Source organism: Erpetoichthys calabaricus, chromosome 15 (assembly GCF_900747795.2).
Source record: "Erpetoichthys calabaricus chromosome 15, fErpCal1.3, whole genome shotgun sequence".
Taxonomy (NCBI): Eukaryota; Metazoa; Chordata; class Cladistia; order Polypteriformes; family Polypteridae; genus Erpetoichthys; species Erpetoichthys calabaricus.
This window is the reverse complement of record NC_041408.2, coordinates 23,089,571-23,116,804: the sequence shown is the minus strand read 5'-3', so window position 1 is coordinate 23,116,804 and position 27,234 is coordinate 23,089,571. Positions and strand designations below refer to the sequence as shown.

General features: G+C 36.7%; 1 protein-coding gene across 2 annotated transcripts in view; it reads right to left on the bottom strand.

Moving 5' to 3' along the window:
• LOC114665604 (echinoderm microtubule-associated protein-like 6) overlaps nt 1–27,234 on the bottom strand; it is a 352,025-nt gene that overhangs the window by 182,056 nt on the left and 142,735 nt on the right. For both annotated transcript variants that reach the window (XM_051919661.1, XM_028820199.2), the window contains exons 7-10: nt 21,007–21,208; nt 18,113–18,250; nt 15,953–16,209; nt 217–429 (exon numbers count right to left, since the gene is read on the bottom strand). In XM_051919661.1, the coding sequence (XP_051775621.1) occupies nt 217–429; nt 15,953–16,209; nt 18,113–18,250; nt 21,007–21,208 (810 nt within the window). The remainder of the gene's footprint in view (nt 1–216; nt 430–15,952; nt 16,210–18,112; nt 18,251–21,006; nt 21,209–27,234) is intronic.

Below are 27,234 nucleotides of genomic sequence, written 5' to 3'. Positions count from 1 at the left end.
TTACTATAATATTATATACCTCAAAGAGATAACATGTTTTAATCATTACAGTAACTGAAATCCTACTTGCTTGCATAGAAATAGAACGGACAGCTTATTTATTTATTTTTTACACATTTTTTAAGTATACTGTATGTGCATGTTTCACTGAAAAGGATGCTACAAAATATTAAATACAATAAATACATTCATTTAAAGGGTACTCAAAAATCTTACCTTTTTTCAAACAGGGAAATCTGAAAAGCTTCACAAGGCCAAAGTCATCTCCTGTGACCAGCACAGCACTGTTGTAGTTTGCATCCACTGAATTGATATCATTAATATCTGTGTATTTGGGCCAGATTCCACTAACTTCTGGTCCAATCACACAGGTCCATGTCGCCCAGTGAATTACTTTGATCTCATCTTTATTTGTTAAATGTTTACCAGCTGTCAAAAAATAATTATACAAATATTTTTAAAAAATATACTAGACTCAAGATTATTTACTGCAACTCCTAAGGGGAAACATTACCATTTGCAGCAATAATCATACATTACACATTTAGCTCCAATAAATTCACATTTATTGCAATCAGAAACAAATTTGAGTGAAGAAATTAGGTGTAAGAATAAAATACAATCAGAACAAATAAATAACATAAAAATGTCGCCATAAAAGTGCACTTAGTACATACAACCATGGTACACGAGGCTTTGTTAATAATTAATGTACTGTATCTCTATCTTATTCTTCAAGTCCCAAAAGATGTACTTATTTTGCCCAAATGTTTCATTTGCAAAACATTTTAAGAAATTAGACAAGTTTTTAGTTTGCTGTTCAAAAAACAGTAATTCAAAAAACTTGAAAGAACAATTTAGAACTCTGTATTTTGTATTGTTGTCCCAGACAATGGAATATCCCCGAGGAGGCAAGGGACATCTTGAAGAGCCTCAGTTGCAGCAGTGCTTTGTCCCAAGCAGTGTTTTAAATGACAACCAGGTCCTTTAGGTTATGGTACATGCAATTTAATTAGATTGTTACCATTTACTGTTTTACAAATTTCTTCTAGACAATAATTTACCTTTCTGGAAAAAGTGACAAAATTGACTGGGTAGAGTAAGAAATTATCAAGCCCTCAACTTTTTTTTCCTTTCTGTTTGATGTCAAACTATTTTATTGGAAGCGGCTACTTAATGATGAACACAAAGAACTTAAAATTCTTTATAAGCCAATTAATTAGTGAAGCAAAAAGTAGAAAATTAAGTGAGTGCTAAAAGTCATGCCAGCATGAAGTATCTTTCTGAATTTCAAAGAGTTGTTAATGTCACATTACTATTAATTTCTGACAGAGAGCTAGAGTGAGCTGTCTGATTAAATTAGGAGTTCAATTAACATCAAGATTGGCATCATGTTAAGAAATTAGTTTTAACAAAAGCTTGCAGCTATTGTGGTCCTCCAAGACCAGGATTAAGCCACACATGACTTAAGGCCTCTCCCTGGGGTTGATTTACTGCTTCCTAAATTAATCTTTAAATGTTCCTATTGTACTAGAAAAAATATTCTCAAATGCAGTAAACAAGCTTGCTTGGGAACACAAGTGTCATGGTTTTATGGCTTTATTCCTGGTTCCACCTTTTCTTCCTTTTTTAATTTAAACTTATGTTCTGCTAATTGTGATCCAATCAATGAAGTGTATAAGTAGAGGCCGGCAGATGCCCCTCCTTTGTAGCACTTGCTAATAAGGTGCTTGTGCTCCTCTAAGGGGTACCTCTTGAAAGACCTAGATCAGGGGTGTCAAACTCCAGTCCTGGAGGGCTGCAGTGGCTGCAGGTTTTCATTCTAACCCTTTACCTAATCAGTGACCAGTTTTCACTGCTAATTAACTCCTTTTCCCTTCCTTTTAACAGCCCTGCTTTTAAGGATTCAGTCCTCTGATTTGATTCTTTTCTTTATTAAATGGCAGTCAAACAGAAATGAGATGTGAAATGAGCCAACGGATGACCAGCTAAACTGGGATTTCAAACTCCAACCAGTTTCAATCCAACCAATCTCTTAATGAGAAGCCGATTCTTGCTGTTAATTAAACTCGTTATTTAATTCCATGGCTTGTTGCTGCTCTCATTCTGCCATAGCAGACATTTCCAGAACTGTTGATTTTTCTGTCAAAAGCAGACTGACATCACAGAGACGGTCACCTTTTATTTCCAAATGTTGTGTGATGTGCACAGGTGAGCTGGCCATGTGGTGGCTTGTTTTGTGTTTCATTATTGTATGGCTGCTAATTAAGGAAAAAGAGACAACTAAGGGGTCTGAGTCAAGTTAATTGAAACTAAGGCAAAAGAAGTAAATTAGCAGCAAAATCAGGTCACTAATGACGAAGATGGTTAGAATGAAAACCTGCAGCCACTGTGGTCCTCCAGGACTGGAGTTTGACACCCGTGACATAGATAATAAAGAAGAATGATTGATGCTTTTCTCCTGCCTGTGTTTATTGCCTAAATTGAGGCAAACAGTGGCTGGGTGTGCCAGTAAATTTCTTCTACAAAGGCTACTTTCATCTTATAGTCCTCTGCTTTAATAGCAAACTGCCTTTTAAGAAATGCAAAAATCCAACTTGAACACAATAGAAACACTATAAGTGGAATGTCTTTTGCGTTTTTACTGCACTTATTAAATGACACCTTGTTTATCTTTTCATTTTACACACCCATTAATGTAATAATCGGTTTGATTATTGCTTTTAATTTTTTTCTAGTTATAAAGTTTGTGTCTGGATCTAGCTGTCAGGTGAATTCTCTGGTAGGGGACAAAATGAGAAATTATCAAAGTGAAATTTTGAAAATTAGTTACATTCAACTCTGCGATACTCTGTATATGACCTGTTGTTAACAACATATGGTCATTAAGGTTCCCAAATCATGAGGAATAATTTTTAATGTGATCCAGTAAACCACAGAAAACCAAGAAGTAAGCAGAATTGTTACTATGTACAGCAGTAGAATGAAATATGATAAAAGAAAACACAAATAATGCCTGAAAATAGCAGCAATACTTTGAAATAGTAAGGATTAAGCAGGAAAATGTAACTAAATTATTACCCTGAGAAGCATATACACATAAACTTTCCATATGGTTAGATACACCATATTATAGAACATAAAAGAAAAATCAGAACATGCTCCATTAAGCATGACATTTCTCAGTACTTTGAGACACATTACTCTATTTCCGATCACAGTTATACAATATTAGAAGTAGTAAAACCACATCCATAATACTGTCATTTATAACAATCTTCTTGAAGGGAAGGTAATTACATTTACAAATTGAACTGAACACACCACATTTTTTTTTTCTATTTTTTATTTTCATTATGTTCCTGGGTAAGCTTTTTGTCATCTTTACCTTTTTTCTGTAATTAAAAACTACATACTGTATTTATATTTTATTTCTTTATTTTTACATCTAGTTCCTGGTATACATGTTTGGTGGTTTATCCCGTTACTTACTTTGTAGTTGTGAGCCTTTGTACATTGGTTTTGTATTGTGTTATATTTTTGACTTTTTATTTCAGTTCTCATTCAGTGCATTTACATGCACACACACAATCGAGTTTAAGGTGAATAACCTGATTAAGGCAGAATACTTGGTTTCATAATAATCTGAGTTACATGCATATGTAATCTAGAGTTCTCCACTGACAAAATTCTTGAGACGTCATTAAACCGTACAAAAAAGAGCAAAATCTTATCATCAGCCACTGTGAATTTGAAAATAACAGTGATGCCTGCGATAATTTTCTTGCGTTTTATAAATATATTTAGTCAAATTGATACTTTATTTGTAGTTTTTTGGTATCAGTTTGCACACAGTAAACTCTTTTGTGCTTACAGTGGTGTGAAAAACTATTTGCCCCCTTCCTGATTTCTTATTCTTTTGCATGTTTGTCACACAAAATGTTTCTGATCATCAAACACATTTAACCATTAGTCAAATATAACACAAGTAAACACAAAATGCAGTTTGTAAATGGTGGTTTTTATTATTTAGGGAGAAAAAAAAATCCAAACCTACATGGCCCTGTGTGAAAAAGTAATTGCCCCCTGAACCTAATAACTGGTTGGGCCACCCTTAGCAGCAATAACTGCAATCAAGCGTTTGCGATAACTTGCAATGAGTCTTTTACAGCGCTCTGGAGGAATTTTGGCCCACTCATCTTTGCAAAATTGTTGTAATTCAGCTTTATTTGAGGGTTTTCTAGCATGAACTGCCTTTTTAAGGTCATGCCATAGCATCTCAATTGGATTCAGGTCAGGACTTTGACTAGGCCACTCCAAAGTCTTCATTTTGTTTTTCTTCAGCCATTCAGAGGTGGATTTGCTGGTGTGTTTTGGGTCATTGTCCTGTTGCAGCACCCAAGATCGCTTCAGCTTGAGTTGACGAACAGATGGCCGGACATTCTCCTTCAGGATTTTTTGGTAGACAGTAAAATTCATGGTTCCATCTATCACAGCAAGCCTTCCAGGTCCTGAAGCAGCAAACCAACCCCAGACCATCACACTACCACCACCATATTTTACTGTTGGTATGATGTTCTTTTTCTGAAATGCTGTGTTCCTTTTACGCCAGATGTAACGGGACATTTGCCTTCCAAAAAGTTCAACTTTTGACTCATCAGTCCACAAGGTATTTTCCCAAAAGTCTTGGCAATCATTGAGATGTTTCTTAGCAAAATTGAGACGAGCCCTAATGTTCTTTTTGCTTAACAGTGGTTTGCGTCTTGGAAATCTGCCATGCAGGCCATTTTTGCCCAGTCTCTTTCTTATGGTGGAGTCGTGAACACTGACCTTAATTGAGGCAAGTGAGGCCTGCAGTTCTTTAGACGTTGTCCTGGGGTCTTTTGTGACCTCTCGGAGGAGTCGTCTCTGCGCTCTTGGGGTAATTTTGGTCGGCCGGCCACTCCTGGGAAGGTTCACCGCTGTTCCATGTTTTTGCCATTTGTGGATAATGGCTCTCACTGTGGTTCGCTGGAGTCCCAAAGCTTTAGAAATGGCTTTATAACCTTTACCAGACTGATAGATCTCAATTACTTCTGTTCTCATTTGTTCCTGAATTTCTTTGGATCTTGGCATGATGTCTAGCTTTTGAGGTGCTTTTGGTCTACTTCTCTGTGTCAGGCAGCTCCTATTTAAGTGATTTCTTGATTGAAACAGGTGTGGCAGTAATCAGGCCTGGGGGTGGCTACGGAAATTGAACTCAGGTGTGATACACCACAGTTTGGTTATTTTTTAACAAGGGGGCAATTACTTTTTCACACAGGGCCATGTAGGTTTGAATTTTTTTTCTCCCTAAATAATAAAAACCATCATTTAAAAACTGCATTTTGTGTTTACTTGTGTTATATTTGACTAATGGTTAAATGTGTTTGATGATCAGAAACATTTTGTGTGACAAACATGCAAAAGAATAAGAAATCAGGAAGGGGGCAAATAGTTTTTCACACCACTGTAGCTGTGCACTCTGTTTGGTGTTTTAACTTCAATAACATATTATATTATATATATATATATATATATATATATATATATATATATATATATATATATATATATATATATATATATATATATATATATATATATATACTGAATATACTTTATACATAAAATATATGTTGTCATACCTTGCATAACTGAATAACCTTTATGGCACAATAACAATCCAATATATTTATGGTCACTACAGTATTTGGATTTAATAATCTTCATGTGGGAAAAGGCTGACTCACATAAATAAGTAGAGTCGAATACTGCAGTCAAGGAGGTAGCTCATTTCCTCATGTTTGGGTACTTTTCCTCTGTGAGTAAGTTCCAAAACTGTCCAAGAGCCCCAGACTTCAGCTGAGTGTCATCCTGTAGTGTCAAAATCTCATCCTCCATTGTAGAGGAGTTTTAGGTAAAACAGTGTTGCAATTCTTGATGCAGGTGAATCATCCTCAACATCTTCCCTAAATGGATAGCACTTAATTGTAGCTATTGGCTCAAGTAAAGCTGAGTCTTGAAACCGTCTGTCAAAGTCTGACGGGCAATTTTCAATCTGCTCTGTGTAGCGTATGCTGTCAAGTTGCGCACATGCCTTCCATTGCGTCTCCAGCTCTGACGCGAGGTTTTGGATGTTCCTCAAATCAAGGCGCTGCAGCTTTGAGGACAGATATTGCATTTTTCGTTTGAAAGTATTCTCTTTTCCTTGCAGCTGTAAATTAAGCTCATTCAACATGTTGGTCAGATCGGGAAAAAAAATGCCAAGTCTAGCGGCCATTGCTCGTTATTAAGTTGCTTCTATTCTGCATTTTTAATGACAAGGAGAAACTCCTTTTTCTCCGGCCAGGGGTCTTGCAATCTCAGCAGGAATTTCTCCCTAGCCATTTGTCTCAACGAAGGCCTCTTTTATCATCTCTTCATCTTGGAAGGACTTCTTATGCTTAATGATCGAGTGACTCACCCGGAGCGATGCTTCGGTTTGTCTGCCTTTGCTTTTGAATTCAGCCGAGTGAAAAATGACGGCTGTCCAATTAACTGTGATGTTAGTTCCCTCTCCTTTCTCTTTCTCAGATCGCTTTTTGGAAGGAAGTCAGTTTCGTAGTTTTTATGAACAGTTCGAAAGTGCCTTTCCACATTTTCCTTCTTTGGAATAGCAATGATAGATTGACAGATGAGACAAACGCACTTCGATTGTGACATTATGAGAAAAAAAATCCTCTTCCAATTCCACATCTAGCCCATACCCTCCCCAAACAAATTTTTTTTTAAATCCCTTCTTTAGTCGATATAAATTGCAGTTCGCACGTTTGATCGTGCTTGCGGGATGACCAGTGTGTTAGAAGAAAAGAGATGTCAGACTGGCCGCCCTGTATGTCAATCAAGTGGCAAATGCCAATTGGAGGATATATGATTGACTAACATTTAAAAAAAAAAAAAAATGTTTTAATGCAACGTGATCTACCTGCACTACCTTTCCGATCTACTGGTCGATCGCGATCAATGCATTGGGCCACCCTGATGTACAGGTACAGATTCCTCTCCTGTATTACTTTACAGTTTTTTTAATTAAGTGGTTTAACATACTGCATGTATTTTTACATTGATCACTGTTTATTTATGTATAAAGTTCAGGTCCATATCATTTAGTTTAATTTTCCTGCTTATACCTTAATATTTTTGAGTATATTCCTTAGTGAAAAGAGACAGCTTAGGATGTGACAGCTGCATCTATATATATATATATAAAATCCCTATGTGTGTCCAGGTGTCCGTGTGTGGGTGTCTTCTGATGAAGTGCGCATGCGCGGGGCACAGTGCAACACGCGATATTACTGTCAGAGAAAGTTATAGGCGTTTTACAGAAATACAAACCAGTATTTCTGCGAGAGGAAATTAAAGGTACACAATACAGTGACGCATATTTACAGCTACATACAAGCCAGTATTACTGTCAGAAGAGATTAAAGGCATATTACCGACGCGCACGCCTGTATTACCGCCAGAGAAAATTAAAGGTATATTACGGACGTACAAGCCAGCGGACGTACAAGACGGTATCCTTCAATAAGGGCGCACACAAAAAGGCGAGCCCTTATTCGGCGTGCTCAATTGAGGTCGCCCTTTTGAAGCTCGCCTTTTTGTGCGCGCCCTTATTGAATAGAGCTGTACAAGACAGTATTACTGTCACAGAAAATTAAAGACACACAATACACGGCGGAAGCTCATGAAGAACGGTCAACTCAGCAAGTAAACAACAACAAAAGAAAGGCTGAAAGAAAGAAAAATACGACCAACAAAAAGAATGAGGTCAAAGTCCCTTGCCATTTAATATACAGTAGACTGTTCCTACTAATGTTTATGCACTACTGCTCTAGCGCCCGTTATTGTAACGGGCTAAATGACTAGTTTTTATATAAATACTATAAACAATAAATAAATATTTTAACATTTTAAATAAGCAAAATAAATGTCATCAATCTGTTTTAATTAGGCATAAGGCTTTTAGTTCCAGTAGATAAATTTCAATGAAAACCTTTCAGTCTTTTCAGCTTTTCTATTCAAATTGCCCAGCTATGCTGTAAAACCTGTGCTATGGAAATGTTGAAAATGTCAGTGACTAAGTTTACATTCACCAAAAGGTCATTACTACAATATGACATTCAAGTGCACAATATCCATCTAAAGTGGTACACTCAATAAAAAGCAGTCTGAAGTGGTGGAAGATCCCAAAAGATACTACTGTAGTCCTGTGTTGCGACTTTGCTGACACTGAAATGAATAATTCCAGCTACATCAGTACACCACCCAATGCAATGCAGAAATTGTCAAACATGTTAAGGACAGGTTTATTCACAGTATGGGCAACAAAATACACAAGAAGATGGATAAGGTAACAGGGCTAGTTTCATACAATGCAAGCAGCATTGACTGTTCATTTCTACGCCATGTTTTATGGGCCTAGAGGTGCATATGGAGGTGATCAAAAACTTACAACTGGCAATTCAAGATATGCATACATATATATTGTGCCCGGACACCACCAGTCGAAAACCACATCTTTATACAAAATATGCTTCTTTATTTAATTTCCAGTTAACACAACACAGTCCCGCACAACTCACAGTGCCTCTAGCCCCAGTCACCCTTCTCCTGGGCCTTCTCTCTCCTCGTCCCTGGGCCACCTATCCTCTCTCTCCAGGAGCTTCGTCCTGCTCCTACTCCAGCTCAGTGATTGGAGGGAGGCGGCCTCATTGATCTTCACCCGGATGAGCTCCAGGTGCTCTACCTGACGTTACATCCTGGTGTGGCGAAGCGTCAGGAGAGCACCCGGAGGCACTCCGGGTGACCCTGGAAGGATTGTCCTCCATGGGTGAGGCGGAAGTAAATAAGTCCCGGGCTCCATGAGGCTCTGGTGGTGGATACGGGTCTCCACGGACTTGAGCCTCCCTGCTCCCCTTCCGTGGCCCTCTTCTGCTCCAGGGCAGTTGCCCCCTCGTGGCCCGGGGGACAAATATGCCACCTCTCAGTCCCTCCAGGCATCCCGGCCAGGTCTGACCCCCAGCCATGTACGAAAATACATATATATGTATATAGATAGATAGATAGATAGATAGATAGATAGATAGATAGATAGATAGATAGATAGATAGATAGATAGATAGATAGATAGATAGATAGATAGATAGATAGATAGATAGATAGATAGATAGATAGATAGATAGATAGATAGATAGATAGATAGATAGATAGATAGATAGATAGATAGATAGATAGATAGATACTTTATTAATCCCAATGGGAAATTCACATTCTTCAGCAGCAGCATACTGATACAATAAATAATATTAAATTAAAGAATGATAATAATACAGGTGAAAAAAACAGACAATAACTATGTATAATGTTAAATATTAACGTTTACCCCCCCTGGTGGAATTAAAGAGTCGCATAGTTTGGGGGAGGAACGATCTCCTCAATCTGTCTGTGGAGCAGGACAGTGACAGCAGTCTGTCGCTGAAGCTGCTCTTCTGTCTGGAGATGACATTATTTAGTGGATGCAGTGGATTCTCCATAATTGATAGGAGCCTGCTGAGCGCCCTTCGCTCTGCCACAGATGTTAAACTGTATATATATATATATGTATATATATTGTTATGGATGGCCGGGACGCCTTCAAGCTGGAAGGACCAGAGGAACAAGCATGGTAAGAGTGTTACCTCCCCCAGGATGCAGCTCCCCTGGGTTGCAGCGGTGCCTAGGACTTCCGCAGGGCTCCATGGGAGTTGGGAGTTTGGTGCAGCCCTGTTGGGATCTGTGGGATCCATGCTGCAGCAACAGCTGAGCCCTTATGGGCAGTTCTTCCGTCACACCTGGAAGTGCTGCTGGAAAGGAGTCATCAAGCACCTGGACCACTTTCGGGAGTGTTATAAAAGGGGGCAGCAGACACTACTTGGGGAGCCAGAGTCAGGAGGTGGGAGACAAAGATTGCTGAGGAGGAGTGGAGGAGAAAGAAAAAAAGAAGAAGAAAAGGTATGCTGTTTGTGCTTTGTGACTGTGTTGTGGCTTGTGGGAACGGCCACAAGTGAAGAAACAAAATAAAAATCTTGTGCTTTTATAAGTGTGCCTCCTGCGTCTGTGTGTTGGGTTGGGTGGCTGGCATGCCCCCTAGAGTTGATACAATATATATATATTATACATACACACACACACACACACACACATATATATATATATATATATATATATATACACAGTGGTGTGAAAAACTATTTGCCCCCTTCCTGATTTCTTATTCTTTTGCATGTTTGTCACACAAAATGTTTCTGATCATCAAACACATTTAACCATTAGTCAAATATAACACAAGTAAACACAAAATGCAGTTTGTAAATGGTGGTTTTTATTATTTAGGGAGAAAAAAAAATCCAAACCTACATGGCCCTGTGTGAAAAAGTAATTGCCCCCTGAACCTAATAACTGGTTGGGCCACCCTTAGCAGCAATAACTGCAATCAAGCGTTTGCGATAACTTGCAATGAGTCTTTTACAGCGCTCTGGAGGAATTTTGGCCCACTCATCTTTGCAAAATTGTTGGAATTCAGCTTTATTTGAGGGTTTTCTAGCATGAACCTCCTTTTTAAGGTCATGCCATAGCATCTCAATTGGATTCAGGTTAGGACTTTGACTAGGCCACTCCAAAGTCTTCATTTTGTTTTTCTTCAGCCATTCAGAGGTGGATTTGCTGGTGTGTTTTGGGTCATTGTCCTGTTGCAGCACCCAAGATCGCTTCAGCTTGAGTTGACGAACAGATGGCCGGACATTCTCCTTCAGGATTTTTTGGTAGACAGTAGAATTCATGGTTCCATCTATCACAGCAAGCCTTCCAGGTCCTGAAGCAGCAAAACAACCCCAAGACCATCACACTACCACCACCATATTTTACTGTTGGTATGATGTTCTTTTTCTGAAATGCTGTGTTCCTTTTATGGCAGATGTAACGGGACATTTGCCTTCCAAAAAGTTCAACTTTTGTCTCATCAGTCCACAAGGTATTTTCCCAAAAGTCTTGGCAATCATTGAGATGTTTCTTAGCAAAATTGAGACGAGCCCTAATGTTCTTTTTGCTTAACAGTGGTTTGCGTCTTGGAACTCTGCCATGCAGGCCGTTTTTGCCCAGTCTCTTTCTTATGGTGGAGTCGTGAACACTGACCTTAATTGAGGCAAGTGGGGCCTGCAGTTCTTTAGACATTGTCCTGGGGTCTTTTGTGACCTCTCGGATGAGTCGTCTCTGCGCTCTTGGGGTAATTTTGGTCGGCCGGCCACTCCTGGGAAGGTTCACCACTGTTCCATGTTTTTGCCATTTGTGGATAATGGCTCTCACTGTGGTTCGCTGGAGTCCCAGAGCTTTAGAAATGGCTTTATAACCTTTACCAGACTGATAGATCTCAATTACTTCTGTTCTCATTTGTTCCTGAATTTCTTTGGATCTTGGCATGATGTCTAGCTTTTGAGGTGCTTTTGGTCTACTTCTCTGTGTCAGGCAGCTCCTATTTAAGTGATTTCTTGATTGAAACAGGTGTGGCAGTAATCAGGCCTGGGGGTGGCTACGGAAATTGAACTCAGGTGTGATACACCACAGTTAGGTTATTTTTTAACAAGGGGGCAATTACTTTTTCACACAGGGCCATGTAGGTTTGGATTTTTTTTCTCCCTAAATAATAAACACCATCATTGAAAAACTGCATTTTGTGTTTACTTGTGTTATATTTGACTAATGGTTAAATGTGTTTGATGATCAGAAACATTTTGTGTGACAAACATGCAAAAGAATAAGAAATCAGGAAGGGGGCAAATAGTTTTTCACACCACTGTATATATACATACCCCTGTATAAAATTCTTAAAAAAAATGACAACATCATATATAAATTGTATAACTTTATTTTAATTTGGTTTTAAATTTGTGCAAGAATAACATTCTTAAAAATCCTTAATCTATTTCAAGGCCATGGTGGCGTTAGGCACAAGGCAGGAAATAACCCCTGACAGAGTTGCAGTTCACCTCAGGCATTACTCTCACACATTCACACACATACAGCTGCTAGTATGGAATCACCATTTACCAAAACTTTGAATCTTTGCAGGTGTGGGACTGCATTTGGACAACTACTAGACATGAAATTCAAACCCAGGATTGTACAACCAACCCTACCTGCAAACATTTAAAATGATTATGGCGCTTTGAATGCACATCCTATTAATTTATACTTGCGTCAAAATGAGCAAAATTCCTAATCTAACCAAAAAACTTGTGAAGACTGATTCTGTCTCCGTGTAGCCTTTTCTGCTCAAAATTATTTTAGTGGATTTTATCACCCATTCTAATTACTTCTACACATTGCCTGAACATAAAAAATACTGCTGCATCCAAATAAATCCTTTACAGCTTCAGAGATTTTCCTTTTTGAATATTATTGTTGCCAGTTTTCAGTGCATAATTAAATTCTTACCTATAGTTAGCACTCTGCAACTTAAAATAAAAAACTGCGTGGAGTTTGCATGTTCTCCCCGTATCTGCATGGGTTTCCTCCGGGTGCTCTGGTTTCCTCCCACAGTCCAAAGACATGCAGGTTAGATGGATTGATGATTCTAAATTGTCCCTAGTGTGTGCTTGGTGTGTGTGCGTGTGCGTTTCCTGCGGTGGGTTGGCGCCTTGCCTGGGATTGGTTCCTGCCTTGCGGTCTGTGTTAGCTGGGATTGGCTAAAGCAGACCCCTGTGACCCTGTGTTCAGATTCAGAGGGTTGGAAAATGGATGGATGGATGGATTTTCTAAGTGAGTGTCCATTTTTTTATTATTTTTGATACCTTGTCAGTATTTACTAGAAGTCCAGTTTTGGTGCCTTTTAACCACTGCACAAGTCTGCTCTATATAGATACAGTATATGTCAATAATATATATTAGAAGAGTGAACGATCCTAGCACACAGGAACTCCATTCAAGAATTCATCCAATGTGTTTTTTTCCTTTAATTTTACACTGTTTTTCACTTGGTCATTGCCAGGCTCTTCTTGCTCCTTTATGCTGTGAGACATCACCACAAACTTATGCACTGCCACGTTGTGCTATGATAAGCAATATACTGTAAAGTCTTGTGACAACTAAAAAAACATTTTTTATATTTTATTTTTCTGAATATTATAATGAAATATAACATTCACAAACCTATTAAATCTAACTTAGGGTTGCAGGGTAGGTGTCTCAACACTGTTCACAAGGTAAGAACCAGCAATAGACAGGGTGTCTGTCTAGTCAAGTGCTTGGCCTACTCATACACACACAGGCCTAAATTTGAGTTGCCTATTAACCTAATGCACACTTTGGAGAAGTGGGAAGAAAACCATTGTACCTTGATACCCAAAGGAAAACCAACACAGACACAGGGAGATCATGCAGTCTCCACATGGAAAACTGCCAGATTCAGGATTTGAACACAGGGCACTGGATTTGTGTGGAAACAGCACTAACCACTATGCCACTGTGCACCCTGAAAACAGAAGTATCTCATATTCTTGTGTTATAAAATGTATGTATATAGTTAGCTTGTGTTTATTTTTTTGTAAAAGAACTAAAAAACAAGTTCATTCTGCTATACACCTCTTTATTTACATCATGGTAAATTTGATTGTATAGTTTACTGCTCCTAATAGCTGAATGTTTAATACAATCAAAAATCAGCTTAAATAGAAATGTATCTAATTTATATGTAGTAAAAAAAAATCCTACAACATTAAACACAATCCTGTAAAGGAAAAAGCCTCCTTTTGACACCGCAGATGTATTCTGATTGATAACAAGAACACATACTCATCTTATTAGGGCAATCAGTGGTGCCTCACTTAGTAAGTCACTCTATTACAATGTACTTCTTGGTAGGGTGATGTACCATGTTAGCCATTATGGATGCAATGAGAAGTGAAGGAACATTACACCTTTTATTGGCTAATAGAACAGATTACAATGTTCAAGCTTTCTAGGCAGCTCAGACCTGAAGAAGGGGCCTGAGCAGCCCAGAAAGGTTGCATATTGTAATCTGTTCAGTTAGCCAAAGTTGTAATTTTGCTTCACTTCTCATTGAATGCAATGTATGTAAATAATAGCAAAGTGCCTTGGGTATTTATTTAATATAGAAAAACACTTCATAAAATGATTTTTTTGTTTTTGCTTGTGCTCATTTTATACCTATAGATCCATTCCTTAAACCTACATTTTATTAAATAGCCATGGAGCAACAAAGTCTATTCCAGGAATATCTGGCACAAGGCAGCAATAAACTGTATTCTAGATGCAAGATTTTAGTATACTGGAAGAAACTAAATTATTAAGGGGTAACTTATGAGAACATGGGAAATACTGCCTGCAGAGATAGTGTCCTGGTCAGGGATTGAAGTGTGGGTCGAGCACTGTAGGGTGGCAGTTCTATTCAATGTTTCATGCTTTCACTTTGGCACATTTATATTTCAGTACATGAAGCAAATAATTCACCTTTGAAGAAGAAAATGTCATTTTCCAGAAAGGAAATCGGTGATGGTCTGCTACTCATCTAGTTCACAAATCATATTCTATTGTGGTGTTACTGAAAATGCAATTTTGAGATCACATGCAATGGTGTAAACTGCATAGCAGAACCTCTTTTTAGCTAAGAAAAAAATATATGAGAATTGCAGTATGTGTGCAATGAATATCCATATATTCACCATTCAAAGAAAAAAATAAACCAGAAAAATATAAAACTAAGGAAACATAAACACAGAGTCAAAACCAAGAAACAGAAACATAAAGATGGCATACTATATAACTGAGACAGTTTGCATAATTTAAGTACAGTGACAGGAAACTGGGGAAAATAAAAGTAACTTTTATTATAGTAGATTGGATTCTGTAAGAAAGAAGCCCTCCCAGGTATATTTTGTAAAATTGCCAAATTTAAAAAAAAATGCTCGACATTCTTCACCAGATAACATTCTCTTCCCAGTTCTGATTATATTATATGTGTCTAAGAAATTAAATTATCTTGTATAAAAAGAGGACATAAATGTTCATGGAGATATTAATAGCTGAATTAGCCTCACTGTTACCAATATAATCAAAATGGCAGATTACTGTTGACTTCTGATTGAAATTACCGTATATACTCGTGTATAAGTCGGGCCTTGAAACCCGAAAAATCGATCATAAAATCAGACCACAACTTATACCCCCATTCAAAAATACGACAAATATACTGTATATATATATATATATATATATATATATATATATATATATATATATATATATATAAAAATATATTAAAAATATATAAATATATATATTTTAACATCTTGGTTCCTCCAATCTGGCACCAGTTTCTCAGACTCATCGAATTTTGTTGCAGAAGCGTAGTTACCAATTTCTTTTGCCACATCAACGACTTTTAATTTAAAACCAGCTTCATATTTTCTTCTGATCGAACGCTCCATCGTAGATAAGGGATGCTCTTACGATAAAGGTGTATGAGGGTGTGAGATACAAAAAACACAAAACAGTGTAAACGTTGCTTCGGAATAGTTTGGATATTATTGTGTGGTCACTTAGGCACAATACATGGAAAAAAAGGCAGTGTGCTCTGTGGTTACTCTCTCAGGTGGGTGTTAGCATATCATAATCTCTTGGACCAATAGCGAGACTTTTCCGCATTTGACTTGCAGAGACATTATAAAATACCAGAAATTCTCCACAGGAGAACTTAAACACAAATATATACAGTATGCCTAATCCAAATTGGTCTTGGTGATAAGAGATACATGCCCCCACACAACAACTTCACCCTTGAGTGATCTTACATTGTTCTTTTTGTAATGAGAATGTCAAATTCATATGATTTACTTACATGGCATCTTGTAGAAAAGTCGTTCACCAGCTCCATCATTAGTTTGTAAGTATTTGCTGTCTACAGACCAATCAATGTGAGTGATGAAGCTAGAAGACTTGTTGCACTCTCCCACTTTCTTGTAACGCTGAGCAACTGCATAAATATCCACAAGGCCATCATTGGACCCAACAGCTAGATATGAACCATCCTGCGAAAACTTCATTTCATGGATTACTTCTTTTCTGTCTTTGATATGTACCACCTCTGTCATATCTCTGAAGTTTAGAATGAAGATCAAATACACATAAAGAAGTACAAAGAGAAACAAGATAGTGTTGTTTAGTTAGTAGGCACATCTAATAAAGGCAACATATAAAAGCAAAAATGATTCATAGAATACATTCATGTGGGTGACAAAACAAGGGGCATAAACAAATAACAGTAAATAGAATGTTAAAATACAGGGAACTTACCAAATTATTAAACACAATATTTTTCTCAGAATGGCACTGAATAGTCTTCCATATGCAGGTATATAACAAAGATACATTCTCAAACCCGCTTAATCAGTTCAGTGTCATGGGGGCCAGAGATTATCCCTGCAGCACTAACTACAAGGTAGAAAATAACCTTGAATATGGCGTCAGTCAATCACAGGGCCTACTAAGGCACATACTCACTGTCACACTCATGTAGGGTCAATCTGGAATTGCTAATTAACCCGACCTGCATGTCCCTGAGGGATAACTTGAGCATGTGGCAGAAAAAATTCTCATACATGGGAAACATGTATTAACTCCACATAAACAATGTCCAGATGTGGAATTCAAATCCAGGACACTTGACTCATAAGGCAAAAGCACTACCCACTGCACCTCCATTTTGTCCTGCAGCCATCTATTCATAGTAACAGTTGTATCAACTAACATTAAAGCATCTTCAAGAAGTAATATAGTACTGTGTACTAATTTCTTTAACTGATTATTTCAGAAAAATGGTCACTGATATCAGTGTTGCCAGGTCTGCGGTTTTCTCATCCAATTGGGCTATTTTTGATCGCCCTACATGGGAATAAAATGGGCTTTTGTGTGTTGCGTTTTTTTGGCTACTTTTTTAAAAACAATTCAATATTTTGGGCTATTTTTCAGCCACCGTTCAATGCATTTTTGCCATATTTCTTAATCCATCTTGCACCCCTTCCCCTGCTATTCACACTTGTGTATGTTCTTTACCATTGTGTGATGGTATAAATTCATCACTTTGAAATATCTCCCATTGAGGGAAACCCCACCCCTGGAATTTGATGGTATGTATCTAACCGCCCCTTACTTTCCGATGTGTCATTTTGTCTACCTCAGACAATGATCTAATTTTTGGCCAAATTCACTATTTTTAAGCTGTCTTTGAGCTTAATTTTTTTTTGGAATTGGGCAACCAGATTGATATTCACATAATAGATATGATAACTTTTAAACAAATCTTCAATTTATAGATTCATTAGTTGATTTATTTGTCTTTACAGTTTTTCCATGGTTTGCCCTTGTGAGGCGTTTTTTGGTATTTTGAGACTTTTAAGAGCATTTTGAACTTTAAATGTTAATTTAGTTATTTTAGGCCTAGCCTAGCCTAGCCTGAAGTTTCAGCTAGCACTAGGGGACTGGATGGGTTAGGATGGTCTTCCTCTGGGCTGGTCAATGATGGTCCTGGCCTGCTGTTGTGGTACTTTTGAAGGTCTCATACCACTCCACCATGTTCTTGCTCATAACACAAAAGTTAGCTTCAGACAAACTACTCAAAGAGGGCTGTAAGAAGTTAAATGATAATTTGAGAAATACTGCAAAAAGTCAAATAAAACAGAAGCAAAAAATGATTAATTGGTGAGAGCGGTATGGTGTAGAGACATAAAAGATAAGACTTCAAACCACAAAATTGCTGGTTTAAATGTAGAGAATTGTAGTATATCCTGATGTTGCAAGCCACTATGAATTAAGGCATCAGCCAAATTTATATTATCAACAAAATAGCCATAATGTATGCTTTCTATACTTGTTTCACCTGGTTGGTATTATACAGTATTTGACTAAGGGAGTACCTTACCTCTCACCAGTTTGGATTTTGGTTTTAATTTTAAACACTAACATAATACATTCTCTGTCAAACAGTAATCAGAGTACCTACCTGACCCTGAGAACAGTAAATGAGCCATCCTTCATTCCCAATGCCAGCTGAGAACCATCATTGCTGAAAGCAACAGTTCGCACTGCTTCCTCCATGTTACAGCGCGCAATCAAGGCATGGTCTGCTAAACTCCAAAGCCTTTATGTAAAATAATGAAAATTGGGGGGAAAAAAAACACCTACCATCAGTCCAATCTTACTTTATTGCTATTATTATAACATTGATTATAGCATGCATTACCATGTTTTACAAACAAAAGAAAAAAAAATACTCTAATGAGGAATACAACAAAAATGAATACTATTATACAGTATATATATACAGTATATATATATATATATATATATAATATATATATATATATATACAGTATATATATATATATATTACATTCCTTTTGTTATATCAGTAAAATACTGTACAATACTCTGCATTATATATATACAATATATATATATATATATATATATATATATATATATACACACATACATACATATAAATAATGCAGAGTATTGTATTTTACCGATATAACAAATAGAATGTAATTTTTAAAGGCTAGAGACAGGCTAGGTTTTTAGTCTGAGTTTAAAAATAGAATCCTAATGAACATAGGTTAAATGACAGTTCATGCCAAGGAGTTTATCCAGATTCCTCACAGCAGGACACAGGATGGGTTGAGGTCAGATGTAGGCAGGGCTGGATAACCGTATATTGCCATATAAGAATGATGTGAGGTTAGATGTGTATTTATGTATTCAGTTCTGTAATAGTATTATTTATTCAATATGTTTTTAACAATCACCATAACAAAGTAAGTACTCTCCTTTACTGTACCAGAAAGCAGGGGGTAGCTCTCTACACATGCCAGTAATCTGGGTTCTACCTATGCCCCATTCTGCACTGGTCTCTGAAACTGTGAAACTCAGTCATAGGAGTTCACTACTGCTCCTTGAAATTGATATGGGTAAGCGACCTGATGTTCATATCAGTAAAAGTAAAAAATAAAAGCAACTTAACTTGTGTAGAAATTTATGAAAGATAGTTTGATAACCCTTTATGCTACAGTGACTAAACATGTACTCAATTATTATGCTAAAAACAACCTCATGGCTTCATTATCTATAAAGATTATGTTTCTGTATTTCTCTGACTTAGTAATTAATGTTGTAAAGCACCACAATGATTGCAAAAATATATAATAAACACAAATCATTACATCCGCCACTGTTATGCCAAGAACATATTTGCTTATTTTATTTTTTGTTTGCAGATCAATGGCAACTGCCAATGTCAGCCCAGCTTTAAAGAATCTAAACACCAGCAATACTTAAAATGTTTCTGATATAAAATGTTTTAAGTCTATCACAAATTCAAATCGATCATATGGGCTCATTTGGATTTTCAAAATGTAACAGGGAACAAAGTTCTTGATATAAATCATTAAACAATAAGGATTATCATATAAAATCTGTACTTCAGTAACACCACAACCTTAAGGGCTCATTTCATAAGGCATCATCCAGGCCTAGGATTGGATAATGTAACTGTGTGGGTTGTGCAGGATATCCAAGTCTTTTCAGTCTTCCCTTTGAAACTGTTGACATAGTGGATTTTATATTTAAAATGTTATATTAAAAAAATACTAGTAAGATTTAACTCCACAATGTATTTTTATTAGGGACAAAGGCCTGAGACATTTGGCAACAGTGTACACCACTTTACCTTTTACTTTAATTAAATAACAAATAAAATAATACATTTAAGCATATCACAAAATCTGTTCCAAATAACTTCCTGCAAAACATAAAAACTGTACTGTTTTAGTGTCTCTAACAATTTCCATCCTTATATGCAAGAAAAAAAACATTTCTGGAAATGCAATTTGTACAAATAAATATGAACCATCTTTCAAATGCATAATCCCACCCTACTACTTCTGGAAATCAAAAGGGTCTTAAAAGAAACATGTCTGTAACAAGAAGACAAATCAGAGCCACAGTATAAGCCAGAATTTTTGGTAAAGAAAAGAATTGGGAACATCACAATATGCATTAATCTTGTAGAAGCTCAAAAAAGTTGTGTGAGAGTTACATCCTATCAACATTTTACCAACCATAAGGAGCTAAAGTATTCTTCATATTAGTCTTTCTCAACAAAGTGTAACACATCTAACTTTTATTAATTATTTGGTCTGCATGAGGATTTTTTTCTTAGGTTTATTTCATACAGATGTCTTTTTATAATTAGTATAATAGTAGAAAACAAAGTACTGTTAATGTTTCTGGTTCAGGAACAGAAGTGTTTAATGCTAATATTTCATGTTCAGGAGGAAACCTTAAGCCAGCATAGTATACTGAGAAAGTGTTTCATTTGTTGTTTACTTGTATCACGCTGTACATTACAGTATGTTTCTTTATCCCTCAGTAAGAGTCATACTGTGTATATTTAAATATAAGAGACCAGCAGCACAAAAGAGCAGAAATGTTTTGCTAAGGGCAGCAGTAATTCACTTAGCGAGTTTAAGATCGAATGGTTCTGTTAAGACTCTCATATTTTCTAACCAATTCTACTACTGCAATGCTTTTAAAATTAATAATTATAAATTATATTATGCTAATTAATAAAACTACAGTCATTTTCACCTTAGATTGTAATCAGTTATGGGTCTGTAGTATATTAAAATGGCAAAATGGTTGTCATATAACCCATATCTATTCTGAAATTCTTATCCTTTTTTTAAAATGATTAATATGTTAAATGATGAAATCATTTATTTACACCAAGAAACAAACTATATTGTATTAAAGAAACTTGCCTTCATTGAACAAAACAGAAAAACTGAGTAAAATCTGTATTTTCTTAACATCGGAATAAATTGGTCTTTCACTAACCTTACTGATCTATCATCACTCCCTGTAACAGCCAGAGGTTTTTTGGGGTGAACATCCAAGGCCCAAAGTTCTCCTTCACAGTGGCCTTGCATTATCAGCAGTGGTTTATCTCTTTCTCTCACCATGACTTCAAATATTTCACTGTCTTGCGTTCCAGCAAGGATGCGGTCTGCTTTCCAGCACACACTTCTAATTGAAAGTCCTAAGAAAAAAGAAGTCGAACATGTGAAAAATAGTCACTGCATTATACTGTAAATAGAAATATTAAAAAAAAAAAGTTTAACTTAAAAAATGGTGAATTTCTGTTAATACAATTCACATATTATCTGTTAGAAAAACACTGTCTTTCACCAACAATTAGAATTTCAAGTTTCTGTTTTTCTTCCCAAATACAAAAAATATGAAATATTTAATTTAGCAGTATTGTATTATTAACAATGCTTTCATTTAATAGGGCGATTATTAATTTAGTATATACTGTACCACCTCTATTATGCTTTATGATGTATATTTAATGAAGTTTTCTTCAGTTTTCTCCCACAATATTAAGCAGTGAAACACCTTGTACTCTTATGTGGAACTATTTCACATATTATTAATCGCAAATACGTAAACAGAGTAGTGGCCTAGTGGATAAAGGACACAGCTTTAAACCACACACTTGCAAAGTTCATTCTCTCACACTGACTCACTGGGTGAATCTGACGAATTCTAACAGTCATCTAGTATTCAAAGAGTAGAAAAAATATATTCAGTAAATCTAACCTGAACATAACTGATTTTTGTTTGACATTATTTATCTATACTAATAAAAGGCAAAGCCCTCACTGACTCACTGACTGACTGACTCATCACTAATTCTCCAACTTCCCGTGTAGGTGGAAGGCTGAAATTTGGCAGGCTCATTCCTTACAGCTTACTTACAAAAGTTAGGCAGGTTTCATTTCGAAATTCTACGCGTAATGGTCATAACTGGAACCTCTTTTTTGTCCATATACTGTAATAGAGTGCACCTACATGGCCGTGGGAGGCGGAGTTGCGTATCGCGTCATCACGCCACCCACGTAATCACGTGAACTGACTGTGAATGCAGTACGAGAATCTTTTAAGTGCCGGGTCTTAGCTAACATTAAATAAAGCCGTGGACATCGCAACATCACACAAGAGAGCGGCTCACATGAACATATGAAGCGACTGACGCATACAGACATATTCATGAGTGCAGGTACTTCGGAAACAAAGCACCGTGTAAACCTAAAGTTTAAATTACGTTCAAAGACCTACAAAAGGTTGCCATTGATTTGAGGCAAGATTGCTTTTCTCCTGTACAACTATACGTTGCATTCTCAACAGTAAGCTTGCACGGCTTGGTCATATTACAACCAGAGTGCTGAACTGAGAACGTGGTATACAAAGAGAACTATAACAATCGTAATAAACGAACAAAAAAACAGCGGAGAACCCGTGGATTAAATAAAAAGGCTGCTTCCTTGGCAAAGCAAGGAAAAAGGAAGACCTTATATGGCGTTCATTTATTAAACAGCGGAAAAGCTGTGTAAACGCTGCTTCACAAAAAAACAGCAGAGCGCCTTATATGAGCGGGCAGTCAGCTAAAGAAGGTAATTAATAAATAAATATAATTGTAATAAACGGACAAAAAATAGCGGACAATCCGTGGACTACATAAAGGAAATGGGTACCTGAACAGAAAAGTGAGTCTCAAATAGCTACACAATAACTATAACAATCATAATAAACGAACAATAAAAGAATACAGAACCGCTAAGCAAGGAGAAAGGACGGCCTTATATGGTGTTCGTTTATAAAACAGCGGACAGGCTGTGTAAAGGCAGCTTCACAAAAAAACAGATCCTTAACAAATTGTTATTGGTATATTTTCCCTCAATTTAAAAAGGTTTTCTTTTCTTCTTAATAAAAATTTAAAAGCAGTACTTCGCCACTGCGAAGCGCAGGGATTTGGCTCTATATATATGTAGATATGTATATATATATATATCTGAATGTATGTATGTATATATGTATGTCTATATATATATATATATATAATTATATATATATATATATATGTAGATATGTATATATATATATGTGTATATATATGTAGATATGTATATATATATATATATATATATATATATATATATATGTAGATATGTAAATATGTATATATATGTGTCTATGTGTATATATATATATATATATATATATATATATATATATATGTGTGTGTGTGTGTGTGTGTGTGTGTGTGTGTGTATGTATGTATGTATGTGTGTGTATATTATATATATATATATATATATATATATGTATGTGTATATGTATATATGTATATGTGTGTGTATGTATGTGTGTATATGTATGTGTATATATATGTTGATGTATATATGTAGATATGTATATATATGTGTTTATGTATATGTATATATATGTTTACATAACCTCTTTAACACACTACTTCTCCGCTGCAAAGCGCGGGTATTTTGCTAGTTCAGAAATAAATTCGAAAATATTCGGTAGCTTTGTATGAAGAAGTAAATAATCCATCACTGCTTCCATATCAGTTATGCAGGTAATTAAAGCCTGGTGCAGTTAATGAAGTGATTGGCTGATGATCAGTTAAGTGGTTTCACAAAGAATCTGGTAGCTTTATTTACATTACACAGGTTGTTTCTAAGGACAAAAGTAATGTGCAATTATCTAAGAAAAGCAAATATTGCTGCTCACTAGTCAAAATATAACAAATGCATTCACTTACTAAATACTGAGTTTGCAGAAATATTAAATAATACAAAAAGAAGTGATTATTTGTAGGTGCAATAATCACAGTATTGGGGAAATACCTTGATATATTTTAAATTTCACCTCTTAATAAGGTGCATCTTATTGAAGGATGTGCCATTGACTTCTACCTCACATATCATCTGTTTATCTGCTGTTGATCTGAAGTAGCAAGGACCAGTTAAAGTAAGTTTTAAGGTCAGGAGGTGGATGAGAGTAGTCAAAAAGAAGGCTAAAATCAAAATATTGTGGAATTAAAATACATTTTAACAAAAACCAAAACACTAACCAGGCGTCACAAAGCAACATTGATTTCAGAGTTTTGCTAAACTACAGGACTAGAAAATTCTCAGAAACAAGCTAGAAAGTTTAGTAAATGTTATCCATAATCCTAACATTCTCTAATATTGAAAACCTTTAAAAAGTTTAAGTACTGTCAAGAAAAAAAAAATTTCAGAGCAAAAAAAATTAATATTAACAAATCATAAGTCCCACTCTCATTTCGCAGACTCTGGATGTGCCCATTTAACTTCCTGGGGAATCATAAATCAAAAGAATACAGCAAAACAGGAGCACAAATATAAAAGACAGGGACCTATGAGCATCTCTCCAGACCATAAACTTTCCAGTGATCCAAATATTTAACAACAGAACTCTTCCAGATACAAATACATTATAGTCTGAATTAAGTTTCCCCACCCCACCAAACTGAAGCAGGGTGTATAGGAATGAAAATAGGGACTAAAATGCTGGCTTGAAATGGGAGACATGGAACACTGGGTGAATTTTAAGGTCAACTAGGAGAAGTAAGTTATATGACATTGGACTCACTAGATTTAAGATGGTATAAGGGCCTATTAATTGTGTGGATAATTTATAAGATGGAACGAATGTAAGCTACATCCTCTTCCCAAGCCAGAAACACAGGAGCTTTATGACCTCTGTGATCAACAACCATTCAGCAGTGATTTTTGCTATCCGTAGGATGTCTCGAACTTCCTTCCATGTATCACGTAATCAAGTAAGGTATTCAGATAGACTAAGAAAAAAAGAAGGAAACTGAGACCAAATCTAATAAACAGCCTTTCTACTCATACAAACACAAGAAAGGTGATGTTTCAGGTGATGCATGGTATAAGACATTATGGGCAGCCTCCAAGAATGGTAATATACATTAAAGCTCCATTAACCCAATTAATTATTTTTTTTAAATCTGTAAGAGAAGTAGTGTCCTGAAATATATAATTGTTTTTAAAGCTTTTAAATGACAGTCTGAAGATAAGGTTGGATGGCCAAGAGACACAGAGGAAAGAAGAAAAAATTCCAGTTAAGCAGAAGAAGAAAACAAAACTACTTCTCTTAATAATATATCTTTCTTATTTATAAGATATTATATATATATATATATATATATATATATATATTATATATATATTGTGATAGTTGCCCGGACACCACCAGTCGGAGACCACATCTTTATAAAACACGCACGTTTATTTAACATTAAATAAACACAAATCCACCACAACACACAATGCACTCAGCAATAATCACCACAATTCAACTCTGTCTCAGTCCTTGGCCGCCTCTATTCTCCTCCAGGGAGCTTTGTCCTTCTCCCACTCCCGACTCTGGCTCAATGACTATAAGGAGGCTGCCCTTTTTATTCCCGCCCGGATGTGCTCCAGGTGGCTAATGACGTCCATCCGGCAGCACTTCCTGGTGTGGCGGAAGTGCTGTCCTTTGCCCTGGAAACACTCCGGACTTTCCTGGCAGATTCCTCCGCCATCTTGCAGTGTGTGGCAGAAGTAACAATATCCGGGTCCCACGAGGTGTAAAGTGCCCCCAGGCGGTGGGCACGGGTCCCAACAAGTCCGACAGTTCATTCTCCTCTCCCGTGGTCCTCTCCTGCTCCATGGCGGTTGTGCCCTCGTGGCCCAGAAGCTATTCTCGCCACCTTCCGGTCCTTTCTGGCGTCCCGGCCAGGTAATAATCCTGGCCACCTGCGACAATATATATTATATTATACACACACACGCGCACACACACACACACACACACACACACACACACACACACACACACACACACACACACACCCCATTACCTGAGGCTTCGCCCGCGTATTAGTGAAACAGGACAGTGAGGTGGACCCGCCCAGCTCTCTACTCCTGGCGTCACTCTTCCCCCTCCCCTCGGCCCGCGGCCTGTCTCGGATTAGTGAGAATATATTGCTCCTGCAAACGAACTATGAATCTTAGCACAAAGAGAAGTCGCTAAATCAACCAGAATGTTCAAGCAAATTATAGACAAAAAAAAAGATCTAAATCTATTAAGTAGTCCTTTCGTTCACTAACTAAGCAGAGTTAAGATTACGCCCAGAGGCAGACACGTGAGTGAGGAGGGCCCTGCCCCCCTCCCTGCAGCCCAATGAGTCTCTCTTGGATTTGCACTAATAAATCAGTACCGCAAGCTAACTATTATACTTAGCGCGATGAGAAAGTCGCAAAATCAACAGAACGTTCAAGCAAATTATAGAAAGAAAACCTGATCTAAATCCGTTAAGTAGTTCTCAAGTGAAAAGTGGACAGACATACAAACGGGTCTAAAAAACTATAAGAAATTTCGTGCTTAGACCACAAAATTTTTAAAACTGTTTCTTAGCGAGCACCTATGGGCCAAGGGTAACCTGCATTCCAAATTTCAAGTCCCAAGTCCTCATGGTTCTGGAGATTTCATGATGTGTGAGTCAGTGGTATTTGGCTTTTATTATATATATATATATATATATATATATATATATATATAAAACCAAAGACATGCAGGTTAGGTGGATTAGCGATTCTAAATTGGCCCTAGTGTGTGGGTGTGTTTGTGTGTGACCTGTGGTGGGTAGGCACCCCGCCTGGGATTGTTTCCTGCCTTGTGCCCTGTGTTGGCTGGGATTGGCTCCAGCAGACCCCCGTGACCCTGTATTTGGATTCAGCGGGTTGGAAAATGGATAGATAGATTATATATATATATATATATATATATATATATACACACACACACACACACACACACACACACACACACACAGAGAGAGAGAGATTTTTTTTTTTAATGATTTGGATAGGAATAAAATAAAGCTGTTAATTTTGCATATAATGTCAAGCTAGGTAGGATGGTAAATAGTCCAGAATCAGTTGAATCATTATGGAAAGACTTGGGACAGAATACAGGCTTGGGCAGGTATGTGGCAGATTTAATTAAATGTAAGCAAAGGAACAGTATCAAAAGTAGGAAGAAAAAAATATTAGATTTGAATACACAATGGGGGATTTGAAAGTTGAAAGTTCTTCTTATGTGAAGGAACTAGGAGTTGGAAGTAGACTTTTCACTATCTACATCTAGACAGTGTTCAAAATCCATTAAGACTAAGAC